The 15279-nt window shown below is 40.4% G+C and overlaps 1 protein-coding gene across 17 annotated transcripts in view; it reads right to left on the reverse strand.

Annotated features, from left to right (window-relative positions):
- Positions 1-15279, reverse strand: part of Mical3 (microtubule associated monooxygenase, calponin and LIM domain containing 3) — a 202530-nt gene that overhangs the window by 108788 nt on the left and 78463 nt on the right. For all 17 annotated transcript variants that reach the window (XM_074076459.1, XM_074076458.1, XM_074076457.1 and 14 more), the window contains exons 2-4: positions 4021-4357; positions 1997-2204; positions 156-272 (exon numbers count right to left, since the gene is read on the reverse strand). In XM_074076459.1, the coding sequence (XP_073932560.1) occupies positions 156-272; positions 1997-2204; positions 4021-4284 (589 nt within the window). In that variant the 5' untranslated portion in view covers positions 4285-4357. The remainder of the gene's footprint in view (positions 1-155; positions 273-1996; positions 2205-4020; positions 4358-15279) is intronic.

A 15279-nucleotide genomic window follows, 5' to 3' on the forward strand; every position in this document is an offset into this window, starting at 1 on the left:
TAAACCCAAAGTCCTCAAAGCTATAGGCTGCATGAATGAAGTCCCTTTAACTAGTTCTGAAAACCACCTGCAGGTTCTAGTTTTCTCCTTTTATCTCATCTGTTCTTGCCCACTCAGCCCATTTCTGCCTTCTTCACTTGTTCAATCCAACTTACGTTCATTCTCTTGGTCCTCGGGAGGCTGCACAAGTCCTTGGAATTCCACATTGACATGGATTTCGATGCCTAAGATCAAGGCTACTTTCAAGAGTATGAGTTGGAGTTGACGGATACCTGGGTGAATACAAAGACTACACTGGCAAGAGGAGATGGAGAAGAGAGGACCCACCAGTGTTCGTTCCCCAGGTTCCCACCCCCCTACCTATGCATTTTTTGTTCAGGTTTCTCAAAGTCTGCTGTAGCAGGAGACATTTTCTAAGCCACATTCTCCAGCTTCTTTCCCCCTTTTTATGGGTAAACATAACCAATGGAAGAGACATTCTAACTTCATGCAAGGCCACCCCCACCTCTTGGTTATTCTAAACAACCCAAAGGTAAGAGACAACATGGGACTGTGGTCAACAGGAGATTCTCCCTTCTGTCTTCCCCTGATCTAGTCAGAGCCACTAATACCAGCAGCAGCTGCAGGCCTGACAGGGAACAGGAGAGTGCACCACAGTGTGCTTCCCACAGCTTGTTGCAGTTGCTGCATCGTTTCATGAGATGCTCATGGCATCTTTGGGAGATGCTCACGGGGATCTGAAGGTCTCCTCATTGACCTTCATGTACTCTCTCACCAGGTGCACAGGGAAATCACAATCCAACCACATCCACTTACCACCCCTACTGGTCTACAGTTGACTAGTTTGGGAGCAGCACATGCAAATCCACCACTAAGTAATTTAGTAAGTTATCTTCCATAGCTTGCCACAATTATCACCCTTCTGAGTCGCACTCCCAAAGACTCACTGAGTCTTTGCTAGCAAACATTTCTCTTCTGCAGATTAACTGTGGGTTCCAAAACGCTTTCCAAATTACAGCCTGGCAGTTGGGCAGAACACCTCATCTGCCAGCAAGAATGTGGCAGCTGCAGGCTAGTGTTTGATTAACTGGCACAACTACTTCAGACAGCAAAAGGCCCAGTGGGTTAATACATTTATGGGACATATCTGGAGAAGCTCAGAATGAAGGTTCATTGATAAAGTTCCCTGGAATCATTAATGATAATCAATTTCTTTTTAAACAAAAAGACCACTTCAAAATGCAGACAATGGACACCGTTCTGAATTGAGTTTTTTTTTTTTTTAATTGGGCCTGAGGTTTGAATTCAGAGCTTTGTGCTTGCAAAACAGGCACTCTACCACTTGAGCCCCACCTTCATGTCTGCTCTGAATTGGTTTCCAGATAGGGCACTTACAGTCACAAAAACAAAATCATCTCAGGAAAGCTCAGATGCCAAATGAGCTTGCAGATGACAAGGGACTAGCAAGAGTTGGTTCTGGCTGTGACTTCACAAGAACTGCCAATCAGAGGAATCCGCTCATGACCAAACTAGTACACTGCTCCCGTAAGTATGGCTTCCTAGGACTGCATCCTTGTAACACTATCTTCTTATATTAGTAGAACATGTGGAAGATATATTGCAGAGAGCTACCACCACAGTACGTTGTCCCTTGAACTAAGAACCACCAGAAAGTTGAGATCCAATCTGGCCACCTGATCCTCGGATATATGCCCCTGTCTATCCCCAGACACCACAAGTACACAGCAAGTGCCCAAGAACCAAGTGAGAAACCTTTAAACCAAACTCCTCCTTGCATGGGGGATCTACTTGTAGCTCACAGTTCAAGGTTACAGAACCACAGGTGGCAGGTGTTTTTGACTTCAAGTTTCACAACAGATACCAATGAGATCAGAACAAATTGGTTACTGCGTAGCAATTTCTCAGATAACCTTCTAGGCCTACTGAATATGTGGGCAGGGAGTAGGATCCTATAGGACAGCTGGTATTTACTCACTGATATGGTCGATGGCTCCAGCACAGAACTTGCCATAGAACTTCTTGGCACCCAGACCTCGCAGATCATGTATGGTGAAGGGCCAAAGGTGTAAGACATTGTTGCGGGAGAAAGCATCTCGCTTCTCGATAACAACCACCTTGGCTCCCAATAAGGACAAGTCAATGGCTGTGCGGAGACCACAGGGACCAGCTCCAATGATGAGACACTGAAAAACACAGCTGTATTTAAGGCAAAGGCTGCATTTCTCAAAACCCACTTCTGGGGTTGTTTCATAATCTCATAACTGTCATTCCTGAAAGTCCCCCCAACTAGGACATTCTCCTCACTACTAAGAAATGTTCGAGTTTGTCTGTATCACAGCAGGGTACTGGCAATGGATTGAAAAAAAAAAAAGAACTCATAATAGCTGTGGATGGAAAAGACTGAACTGTCAATGTGAGGTATAAACCCTGCACATGACTACTGCGGACAGCCAGGAAAAGACATAGATCTTATTTAAATGGATCATTTCAAGAAATGATACAAAAATCACATCTACTTTTTCACTGACAGGAGAGGACCTCTTGGAAGATTTCAAAATCTTACAAATTCCTACCCAAAGAGCCAAGGATTATTAAATATATGGTCTAGACAATCTTTGAGTCTTAGAATGGTTCTACCACATAAATAATTCCTAGGAAGGAACTTTCAAAAGCCAAAATTTCATGTGCTGAAGAGTTCTAAAACATCATTTACATATTGAAAGTCCAGGGAAATGCTCTTGAAAATACACACTCTAGAGAAGTACTTGGGTGAGATGGGATACCAACCATAACTAGCTTGCATTGTACGCACAGAAGGAAAACATGCAATGTTTGTGGTTTTGCATTCTTTTTTTTTTTTTGTGCTGAGAATGGAACCAGGGCAAGCCCAACCCCTCCTTTTATTTTGCTTGTTTGTTTGTGGTGGTACTGGGGTTTGAACTCAGGGCTTTGCACTTGTAAAGTAGACACTCTACCACTTGAGCCACACCTCCAGTCCATTTTGCTCTGGGTATTTGGAGACGCGGGGGGGGGGGGGGGTCTCAGGAACTGTTTGCATGGGCTGATCTTGAACTGTGATCTTCCCGATCTCAGACTCCCAAGCAGCTAGGATTACAGGCATGAGCTGGTGCACAGCTCCTCCTTTTATTCTTATTAAAGTCTAATAATCACTCATAAAGGTCATGCCCTTCAAATTTCTCCACTGAAGTGGGTCTCTAGGTATCCACACAAGACAAATCAAAGATCATGAAAGGCTAAAATAAAATAGCCCTGAAGTCATCTGCAAATTTGTTTCCCTGCTTCTGTTCCCAAACTTCTCACAGAACGTGTTCTTATGAGGAGGGACTCAAGAAATGTCTCTTTCCCTTTCTACTTCCTCACACCTACCCCACAAAGGTGAATACACATCTCAGGACTCTGTCCTACTTCACCTGTTTCATCAAAATCTTATTTCTCTACATTGTGAAGAAAGCAACAGAAATACTTTGGTTCATAAGGTCCTTGCTTGTGACTCAAAACAGACCTTTAGAATATGGATAGGAAAGTCTGAAGCTTGTGGCAAATCTTGACCAGGTGCTGGGTATGGAATGGGGACTCTGTAAAGACAACATGCCAAGAATTTCATGTTCAGATTGGATACTAATAGGGCCTGACTACATCCTTGCTAAGTGTCTTGCATCCTCCTAACAGTGTGAGATTCAAAGTGAAGCTTCAGCAAAATAAAGTTTCTATACACCTGACTTCAGGGTTATTTTTAAATAGTTGAAACTTTGAATGTCCAATATGTAAATACAGGAAATATACTCAGAATAGAGTCCAATGAACATAAGTAACAGATCTACAAAGTTTGAGCAGGGTCTAAGTTTAACTTCTTCAGCTAGGCTGAAGACATACTCTGCCTGCTTTTCACCCTGTCCACCTCTACTCAATCCTTCTCATTAGCACCAGATTAAATCCTGTGACAGTGACCCCAGGGCAAAGAGCAGCCAGGCCTTTTACCTTGGTATTAGCACATGCTTTTCCCTTTTTATAGTCTTTGTGACTACCCCGTTTGTCCAGTTTGGCCCAGAGGGCTTTGGCCTTCCAGTAGTTGAGCTTGGACTTGAGCTTGTGGTAGAAGGAACGGTAGTCCTTAGGCTTCAGTTCCAGGTGGTCGCAGAGCTCTTGGAAGGCCCTGAGGGTTCCCTTGCACGTGGTGGCCTGGACAAATCGGTCGAAGAGGACATGAGCTTGGTTTATCATCTCGTGCTTGCTGTCCTCCATGCTCCACCACTCAGCACCCCCAGCAGAGGGGTGGTGGAATGGCGGCTGATCCACCAGACACTGTCACCTTAATCTAGCAGAAAGAAAGGAAGGGAGAGAGAAATGGTCAGCAATTTGGTATCTACAAGTATTTTCCAAGAAATATACTCTTTTCCAAAGCAGAGTTCCCAAGTGGTGGCACTCATGCACCTGACAAATGTACACTGAGATATTCCACGCACATCTAGGCATGGAAAAAGGAATGAGACAGCCCTTGATTTCAAACATCTTACAGTCTAGTGGATGAGACAGACACATAAACAGAATACTACAGTGTGCTATTCTAGGTGACACTAGAGAGAGAGAGAGACACACACAAGAATAGTACCTAAATCACAGGGAGGTAGGGTCCTCATTGAAGATGAACCTCTGAGGAGACAATCGAGTCTTTCCAAACAGGTTAAGTATTAGTCAGGCAGGGAAAAAGTGCAGGATGTGCATAGGAAGGAAGTAAATTATTACATACCTTTCAATAATAACTCTGAATGTTAATGGTCTCAATTCTTCAATCAAAACACAGACTAGCAGTTTGGATTAAAAAACCATATCCAATCATTTTTTGCCCACAAGAAATGGCAAAGACAAACACAGGCTTAAAGTGAAAGCATGGAAAGATATTCTAAGCAAATGAAACCCAAAAGCAAGTGGGAGTAGCTATACTCCTATCTGACAAAGCTGACTTCAAATTAAAATTAGTCAGAAAAGACAAAGAAGGTCACTTCATATTAATAAAGGAAACAATCCATCAAGAGGCTAAAACAATTGTAAACATATATGCACTGAACACTGGCACTCCCAATTTTATAAAACAAACATTACTAGATGTAAAAGCACAGATAAGACCCCCCCCAACACAATAATAATATGTGACTTCAATACTACACTCTCACCAATACATGTGATACAGACCAAAAAAAAAAAAAATCAACAAAGAAACTTCAGAATTAAACAACACTATAGATTAAATACACTTAACAGACATCTACAGAGTACACATTCTTTTTAGCAGCCCATGCAACTTTCTCCAAATTCATCATATTTTAGAACATAAAGCAAGTCTTAGCAAATATAAGAAAATTGGAATAACTTAAGTCTTATCAGATCACTACAGAAAATATTCAAGCACGTGGAGATTGAACAATACACTGCTGAACGATCAGTGGGTCACTGAAGAAATAAAATATTCCTACATTCAAATGAAAACAAAAACACAACTTACCAGAACCTTTGGGATACAGTAAAGTCAGGTGAAGAGGAAAATTTAAAGTTATGAGTGCCTAACATTAAAAAAAATCAGCGAGATCTCAAATAAATATCTAATGATGCACTTCAAGTTCTTTAAAAAACAAGAACAAGTCAAACCCAAAAGTAGTAGACAGAAATAATCATGATCATACAGAAATTAATGAAATGGAGATAATAAAGAATCAATGAAACAAAGAGTCGATTCCCTAAAAAGATAAACAAGACTGACAATCTTTAGCTAAACTAACCAAAAGAAAGAGTAAAAGATCTAAATTAATAAAATTAGAGAGGAAACACAGTACATTACAATAAATACCAATAAAAATTTAAAAATCATTAGGAAGTATTCAAAAACTTACATTCCAACAAATTGGAAAAGTTAGAAGAAACAGATCTACTAAAATAGAACCAAGAGGATATAAACAAATTAAACAGATCTATAATGAGCAATGGGATTGAAGCAGTAATAGTTTCTCCCAACAAAGAAAAGCCCAGGACTGGATGGATTCACTGTTGACTTCAAACCAACACCAATTCTCCTCAAATTATTTCCTAAAACACAAAGTGAAGGAATGCTATTGAATCATTCTATGGAGGCAGTACTATACTGATACCAAAACTGGTTATAATAATAACAAATTATAGACCAATTTCCGTGACGAACACAAATACAAAAATTCTCAATGAAATACTTGCAAATCAAATCCAGGAAGACACTGAAAAGATCATACACCATGATCAAATTGGCTTTATTCTGGGAATACAAGGATAGTTCAACATATGGAAACCAATAAACATAATATAGCACATAAATATTAAAGATTAAAGAACAAAAATCACATGATCATCTCAATAGATAAAGAAAAAGCCTTTGACAAATTCAACCTCTCTTCATGACAAAAAGCTGGAAGAATCTAAGAACAGAAGGAATGTACCTTAACATAATAAAGGTTATATACAACAAACCTATAGTGAACATCATACTAAAAGTGGAAAAACTGAAAGCATTTCCTTTGAAGTCAGGAACAAGATAAGGGCTTCTGCTCTCTCCACTCTTGTTCAATATGGTGCTTGAATTCCTAGCCAGAGCAATAAGGCAAAAGAAAAGAGATAAAATGGATAGAAATAGAAAAGGAAGAAGTCAAATTATCTCTATTTGCATGTATATAATCCTATAGTTAAAAGATGCTAAAGACTCCATCAAAAAACTCTTAGATCTGATAAACACTTTCAGCAAAGTAGCAGGATTCTTTAACATTAAAGAATCACCAGGCACAGGTGGCTCATACCTGTGATCTTAGCTACTCAAGAGGCAGAGGTCAGAAGGATCATGGTTCAAAGCCATCCCAGGCAAACAGTTTGCAAGACCCTATCACAAAAACAAATACCCAACACAAAAACAGGGCTGGTGGAGTGACTCAAGTGGTAGAGTGCCTGCCTGCCTAGCAAGTGGGAGGCCCTGAGTTCAAACTCCAGTACTGCAACAAAAACAAAAAATACGTATGTATCAGTAATGGCTAGGCTGAGAAAGAAATCAGGAATAAAAATCCCATTCATAATGGCCTCAAACCTCTCTCCCCCTTTAAAAAAAAACAAACCCTAAGAATAAACTAATCTACAATGGAAACTGAACAAAACACTAGAAGATGGAAAGAACTCCCCCATTCATGGACTGGAAGAAATAACATTGTGAAAATGGTTACACTACTAAAAACAATCTACAGATTCAGTGGAATCCCCATCAATATTTACATGTCATTCTTCACAGAAACAGAAAGGTCAATCTTAAAATTCACATGGAAGCACAAAAGACCTCAAATTGCCAAAGCGATCCTAGTAAAAAAAAAAAAAAGCAATGCTGAAGGTGTCCTAATACCTGACTTCAAGTTATGCTATACAACCGTAGTAACAAAAACAGCATAGAACTGGCAAAAAAAAAAAAAACCAGATACATAGACCAAGGAACAGAAGACCCAGAAATAAGCCCTGATGGCTACAGCCATCTGATTTTCAACTAAGGTGCCAAAAAAACGTATGTTGGAGAAGAGACAGCCCCTTCAACAAATGGTGTTGGGAAAACTAGGTATCCACATGTAGAAGACTGAAACCAGATTCCTATCTCTTACCCTGTACAAAAATTAATTCAAAATGGATCAAAGACCTGAAAATTTGAAACTACTAGAGAAATATACAGGGAAAACACCTGAAGTCAGTGCACAAGCAATGCCTTTCTGAATATGATCCAACAACTCAGGAAGTAAGATTAAGAACAGACAAATGGGATTGCATCAAATTTAAAGGCTTCTGCACATCAAAGGATATCTTTATACACTATTGGTAGGAATATAAATTAGTCCAACTACTATGGAAATCAGTATTGAGGCTCCTCAAAAACTAAAGATAGAACTACCATATAATCCTTCTGTACCACTCTTGGGCATATACCCAAAGGAATCAAAGTCAGCACATAACAGAGATACCTACACACTTAGATTTATCACAACACTATTCACAATAGCCAAGTTGTGGAATCAGCCTAGGTGCCCATCAACAGATGAATGGAGAAAGAAAATGTGGTATATACACACTATGGAATATTATTCAGTTATAAAGAATGAAATTATATCTTTTGGAGGAGAATGGATTGAACTGAACATCATGTTAAGTAAAATAAACCAGACGCAGAAGGAAAAATACCATGTATCCTCTCATACACAGAAGCTAGAGCTAAAGAAAAAATGGACATGATGTAAATGGGGGACTATTTGGGGTTAGGAGACTAGTGGGAGGGGAAAAGAGATGGGGCAGAATATGATTGAAGTATATTGTATGTATGTATGTATGTATGTATGTATGTATGAAAAGGTCAATGATAACCCCATTTTAAAAAATTGCAACAAAGATCAGAAAAGGGGGGTGAGGATAGGGGCTTAAGAAAGAGTAAATAGAGGGGGTGAATATGATCAAAGCATAGTAAGTGTGGAAGTATCACAATAAACCCCCCATACACTGTATAATCAGTACGTGCTAATAAAATATGTGGAGAAATATGGGGAAAGTGACTTGACAGAGTCATATGTGGTGCTTAAGGAATGGAGGGAACAGGTTTCACTTTCAGACAATTGACAGACCTGTATTATTTCTGTCTATCCATGTTTGGGTATGTATTTTAGATAAATAATTACAAAGCGTTTTCTGAAATTTTGATTATTACTGAAAATAAATACAGTGAAGGTGGTGGGCACAAAACAAAGCCAAAACCCCAAAAGCACGTTTGTGAGGGTGGGGTGCCGAGTTCCTTCCCAATTTGTTGTAGCATCTGAGCTCCTTCAGTGGAAACACTCACTGATAGTGGAGTGTCAATGCGAGGTTCAAGGATGTGCAGCTGGTGAGGTTTTGGTAGCCATTAGCACACAGGTGGTAGTAAGCAGGTAAGAGCATACAAGGAGAGTCCATAGGCAGAAATGGACTGGGGGCTCTCGATGAGCTCTGAAGCACCAACGTGCAAAAGGCTGGCATAAAGATTATAAGAAACTAACCAAAGAGGTCTAAGAAAATTAAAGGGCCATGTCACAGAAGTCTAAGAAGCAGCAAGTTGTGATTTGTCAAAATCAGCAGAGAACTAAAAGACTCAAAAAGTCCTCCACTGCATGTGGTACACAGTGGGGCAGGAAGACTTTATAGGCATCCCATTTTGCCCACAGTCATATTTATCAGTAACAATGATGACATTCATAACTTCTAGTTATCAGAAATATCCACCACCAGCCACCTTATGTGTTTGTGGACAAGAGACTTGAATGTGGGGGCGGGGGCGGGGGGAGGTGGCCCAAACAATGTACACACATATGAATAAATGTAAAAATGATTTAAAAAATAAGAATTATAATTTTAAAAAGCATTTTGTTTTTTAAGGGACGTGAATGCAGGAGATGGCACCCTACAGACTCCTTTATCCACTCCTCCCTTTGGCCTGTCTCATCACTTTTGTGCCACATTTTATTCTCATCACTATTAGAACCATGATTGGGAGGTAGGAGGCAAAGGGCCAAAGACCAGGGGAACACAGATGTAGGACAACACAGCGAGCACCACTCTGGCTTGCATCTGCACATGCCAACACTGGCTGCATGACCCAGGAGAAGTCACTGCCTCACACGGCCATGATTTCCCCTTTCCCTCACAAGGCCATGATTTCCCCTCCACAAGAAGGAAAGACTGATGATCTCTAAAACTCTCTTCCCATTCTGAAGTCCTCTGAGTGTAGTGCTGAGAAAATTCTCCTGGTCACAGCATTCATTCCTTCCTGGTACTCAAGTTAGAATGGTCCGTCACAGACCATCACCAATTTACCTCTTGTGGGACAAACATGACTGTGTTGGAACTCTGCCTTGAAGAGGTTTACTCTGGGCCTGGAGGGAGATAGCACTGTGTTCAGGAAGGGAGCAGGAGGAAGACGTAGCCCACATTTAGTGAACTGACCTAAGGCTGCTGAGAGCCATCAATCAAGCTGTAGGTACTAATGAAATCACTTCTCAGAGGACAGACATCAAGTTCCACGATGACATAATTTTGTAGTAAAGTTCTTACTTTGGGTAAATCACTGAGCAACAAAATCACTGTCTATGAAGAAGTAACATTCTGCTGTTCTGTATACCTCACTATATTGTATAATTAAACCAAATCAACTGAAGATATATCTTAAGTTTTATTAGAAAGTGGTAACTACGGGATTTGGCATTTCCCCTTGTGTATTCTATGTCAACAGACAATATTCTTCGAGTATGGTGAAGGGTGAGTTGAAAATGGCGATTCTAACCTGGTACAGTCAAGCCTGAGACTTGGCTTTCTCAAAAATGTTACTTACTCCACAACCCTTCCTGGGTCTGAGCATTATAAACTATACTGCTAATAAACACAGCCTGTTCCCACCATATATGTGCCAAGGGTTCAGGAAGAAATAGAATTAGGGGTCTGGGGGTATAACCTAATGGTAGAATGCTTGCCTTGCATGTTCAAGGCCTTGAGTTCCATCTCCAACACTGCAAACAAAAACAACAACAAAAACTACAGGAATTAACCAGAAGTAACCTCCAAATTCCCCTAAATAAGAGTTTATTTTAGGTTAGCAGCAAGCAAAATATTTTAATTTGTAAAAAGAGCCTATTCTTACAAGCCAAAGCTTACCTTAGAAATTGTAGCTAATCGAAAGATGAGTTGTAGGGGTGGGGAAAAAAAAAACAGACGTGCTTATGCAGAGGCAGAAGAAAGGGTGGTATGGAACGCCAGTGACTAGAAACAAATATCCCAGAGGGCTCTGCCACCTGGGATAAGGGAGAGGCTGGCTACTGCTCTCTGTGTGGGGATCCCTGCAGCTTTACTTACTCTTTAGCAAGCAGACAGCACTATCCAAGTCTGACCACAAACCCCACCCATGACTACAATCAACCTTACCTCCACCAGAGTCACAATGAAACATTTGGAAAGCTTAAGAACATAGCTGGTCTGATCTATTTTGTGCCAAGGAATAAAATGATTTTTCTATGTTCCTGATCAGCAGCCACTGTCTACTTTTTGCCAGGATTAGGAGCATTCAGCACCATGATATTCTTTGCTGATTCCAACACATTCAAGATTCTACAGCACATATTTCTAAAAGCCTCTCCCAGTCATAACACCAGCCTTGTGCTCACACCTCCCCTTGAAAATTGTCTTGGGCATTTGCTTCCAAAGAAGAGTTCTGCTGCATGCTCTGATCCTTGGCTAAGTGTAGCCTGCTCTGAAGTAAATATTCACTTCCCAAGAGCTAACCACCACAGAGCATTTCCAAATCAAACCCTACTGTGGATGAAAAGCACTTTCAGGTGAATAGCTTTAGCCCCAGCTTCCAGAGAGCTGCAAAATGTCTTCTCCTTGCCTGCAGGCAAGTATTAGGTGCCCAGGCTAAATGATCACAACCTGCAGGGCACTAATGACAATAGAGAAAGAGAGGCAGATTGACTCCCGGAACAATGTGACAGGCACCCAAGGTAAGACTACTCCAGACTGAGTCCCTTGAGCCGCCTCACTTTTCCATCTCTGCAAGCCAGGTAACTGCAGCAGGAAAAAAAGTATAAAAGTGCCCTGGCATTATTCCATGGTTCTGCCACACTGGGATGTCTCGTTCACCAGGGGCCTTGCCCAGCACTATGACTCACTCTGAGAACAGCCAGGAAGGAAGAATGGGACGAGACGGGTTCCTGTTGTCTATCTCCCCCTACCCCCTTCCTCCATTCCTGAAGGTCAAAACCACATCATGGTCCTCTTGGCCTTTCCTGGACCACTCTGTACAGCATTCATCCCAGCATCCTGGGAAAATCAACATTCATAATCACAGGAACCTAGAGACCAGGAAACCAGGCCGGAAGGTGCCAGAAATCCTGGGGATGGAAAAGCCAAGGTGTGGGAGAAAGGGCTGGGGGAAGTGAGGAGCCTGAGGAGAGGAAAGGAAGAAGCCCTGATTCCAGGTTTCCAGAGCATCTGTGCAATTCTGCCAGCTGACAACACCCTGCATGCTTTGTCTTGTGGCAGCTGCCTGCTAATGCAGACACTCTGCAGATTCCTGGGTTGAGGAGGAGCATGCTGGGGAGACGACCGCCTAGGAAGAACATTCCAGAACACAAGAGTGTGCACAACGAGTAAAGGTTGCCCTGACTCATGGCTCCTTCTGAGAACACTCTGCCTGAAGTTCTTGGAATTGGGGCGGGGGGGTTTGGGGAGCTGGGGAGGAGAATTATCATTAAAAATAGAAAAAGGATAGAAAAACAAAACAACAAAATAAGAATCACACTTCAAGAATACAGGAACAGAGTGAAGAAGTTAGTTAATTTTCTCCCCTGCCTCGCACCATTAATACAGCAGTAAATGTGCAAATTTCTGAGCCTGAAAAGAGAATGTACAAAGTGCTTCTTCACCCAGCCCATTCAGTGAGAGGTAAGACTCTCTAAACAGATTTTGGGAATAGGTGTACAGGAACGCTTATCTTGAAATACTGTTAGGAGAAAACTCAGATGAAAACCACATTTCACATTATTGAGAGTACTGTGTTTTGCCTCAGAAACAAGGGCCCAAATTGCCAAAATACCTTGAGTTCTTGCTACGGTCTATGCATAAGGACATTGAAGCCCTGGCCTTGGAGGACAACAAGTGGGCTAAATCCCTGTCATTTCTAACGCTGCTTCTCAGCTCTGTATCTAGCAGCTCTTAGATAAGGGGCAAGCTTAAAATGCAATACAAAGAGCTGTCTTCCTCATGCATCCTTTTCTTTTCCCCCCAAAAATGTTTTTTATTGTGGTAAAATATATACACCATTAAATTTTTATCCCATTTTAACCATTCTCCTTGTTTGAAATGGGTCTCACCATACAACCCATGCTGGCATTAAATTCCTGGGCTTAAGCAATCCTCCTGTCTCAGCTTCCTGAGTAGCTGAGAATACAGACAACTACCACCATGCCTGGCTCATCTTAACTGTAACTCTTTCCATCTTGTGAAAGAGAAACCCTACACCGATTAATGAATAACTCCTCATTTCCCTCTCTCTGCTAATCCCTGGCAACCACCATTCTACTTTTTTTTGTTTTGTCAGTATTGGGGTTTGAACGGTCCTTCCATGCTAGGCAGGTGCTCTACCACTTGAGCCATGCCATCAGCCCTTTTTGCTTTTAGTTATTTTTTTTTTAAATAGGGTCTCACTTTTATGCCTGGACTGGCCTGGACCACGATCTTCCTAATGATGCATTCTGCAAAGCTGGGCTGACAGGTGAGCATCATCACGCCAAGCTTTTTATTGTTTGAGATGGGGGTCTTGCTAACTGTTGCTTGGGGGGTTTGCAAACTGAGATTCTCCCAATCTCTGCCTCATAAGTAGCTAGGATTACAGGTGAGAGCCATGTGCCAAGCCCCTACTTTCTGTTTCTACAGTCTTCACTACTTTAATCAGCCCACTGTAAATGGAATCATTCAGTATTTGCCTTTTTGTAAGCGACTTATTTTATTTAGCACAATGTCCTCAACATTGATCCATGGTGCAGCATTATTCCAGAATTTCCTTCCTCTTTAAAGTTGAATAATATTCAATTTTATGCATATATAACATTTTCTTATCAATTTCACTTGCTAATGAATACTTGGTTTGCTTCCACATTTTAGCTGTTGTGAAATAATATAGCTATGAATATGATTACACAAATCTCTTCAAGACCCTGCTTTCAAGTCTTCTGGACACATATCCAGAATTGGGATGACCAGATCATAAAATAGCTCTATATTTAATCTCTGGAGGAATTTCCATGTTGTTTTCCCCAGTGGCTGTCTTAATTCACACCAATAATGCACAATAATCCACATCCTCACAAAGACTTACTATTTTATGTAGTTTTCCTTAGTGTTTTTTTTTTTTAAATACTGGCCACCTAATGGGTGTAAGGTTGTTTCTCATTGTATTTTTTATTGCACTTCTCTAATGATTAGAGATGTTCACATCTTTTCATGTAGTTATATTGGCCACTTGTATGTTTTCTTCTGAGAAACAGATCTCTTATTAATTCTTTAATTGGGCTGTTTTAATTCTTGTTAAGTTTTAGGAGTTCTCTATATCTTCTGGATACTAATCCTTTATCAGATAAATGATTTACAATTACCTTCTCCCATTCTGTGGTTGCCTTTTTACTCTCTGCTGATAGTATGTGAGAGTGTGTTGCTGGGGTTTGAACTCAGGGCTTCATGCTTGCTAGGCAGGTTCTCTAGCACATGAGCCACTCTGCCAGTCCTTGTTGATAGCATTTTTAATACACAGAAATTTTAAATTTTCATGAAGTCCAATTTGTCTGCTTTTTCTTTTGTTGCCCCTGTCATACCCAAGAAATCACTGCCAAATCATCCAATGTTGTGACATTTTTGCCCTACGTTTTCTTCTAAGAGTTTTATAGTTTTAAGTTTTACACTGAGGTCTGTGGTTCATTTTGAGTTAATTTTAACATATGGTACTAGATAAAGCTCTAACTTCATTCTTTTGCATGTGGTTATCCAGTTTTCCCAGTATCATTTGTTAAAAAGGCTGTCCTTTCTGCATTAAATGGTCTTAGCACTCTTGAAAAGAAAAAAAATGTGACCACATATGTGATGATATGGTTCTGGGCTCTTTTTCCATTGGTCTATACATCTGTCTTTATACCAGTACCATACTGTGTTGATGACTAAGTCTTTGTCAGAACTTTGAATCAGAAATCATGAGTCCTCCAGATTTGTTTTTCCTTTCTAAAGATTTTTTTGACTATTCAGGGTCCCTTTGAGATTCAATATGAATTTTAGTATGGGTTTTCTATTTCTGAAGAAAAAACTCCAGTGGGATATTGATAGAAATTGATTTGAAATTGTAGATTATTTAGTAGATAATACTGACATCTTAAGTCTTCCAATCCATGAACTTGGGATATATTCGCACTTAGTATGTTTGATTTCAGTAATGTTTATAGCTTTCATTGTACAAGTCTTTTGCCTCCTGGATTAACTCCCAATTATTTTATTCTTTTTGATGCTGTTGTTTATGAAATCAAGTTGCTTTCATAATTTCCTTTTCAGATTGTTCATCATTAGTATATAGAAATGTAACTGATCTTTGTATATTAACTTTGTATCCTGTTACATTGCAAGATAACTATTATTCCCCCC

This window comes from Castor canadensis, chromosome 6 (assembly GCF_047511655.1).
Source record: "Castor canadensis chromosome 6, mCasCan1.hap1v2, whole genome shotgun sequence".
In the NCBI taxonomy this organism is placed as follows: domain Eukaryota; kingdom Metazoa; phylum Chordata; class Mammalia; order Rodentia; family Castoridae; genus Castor; species Castor canadensis.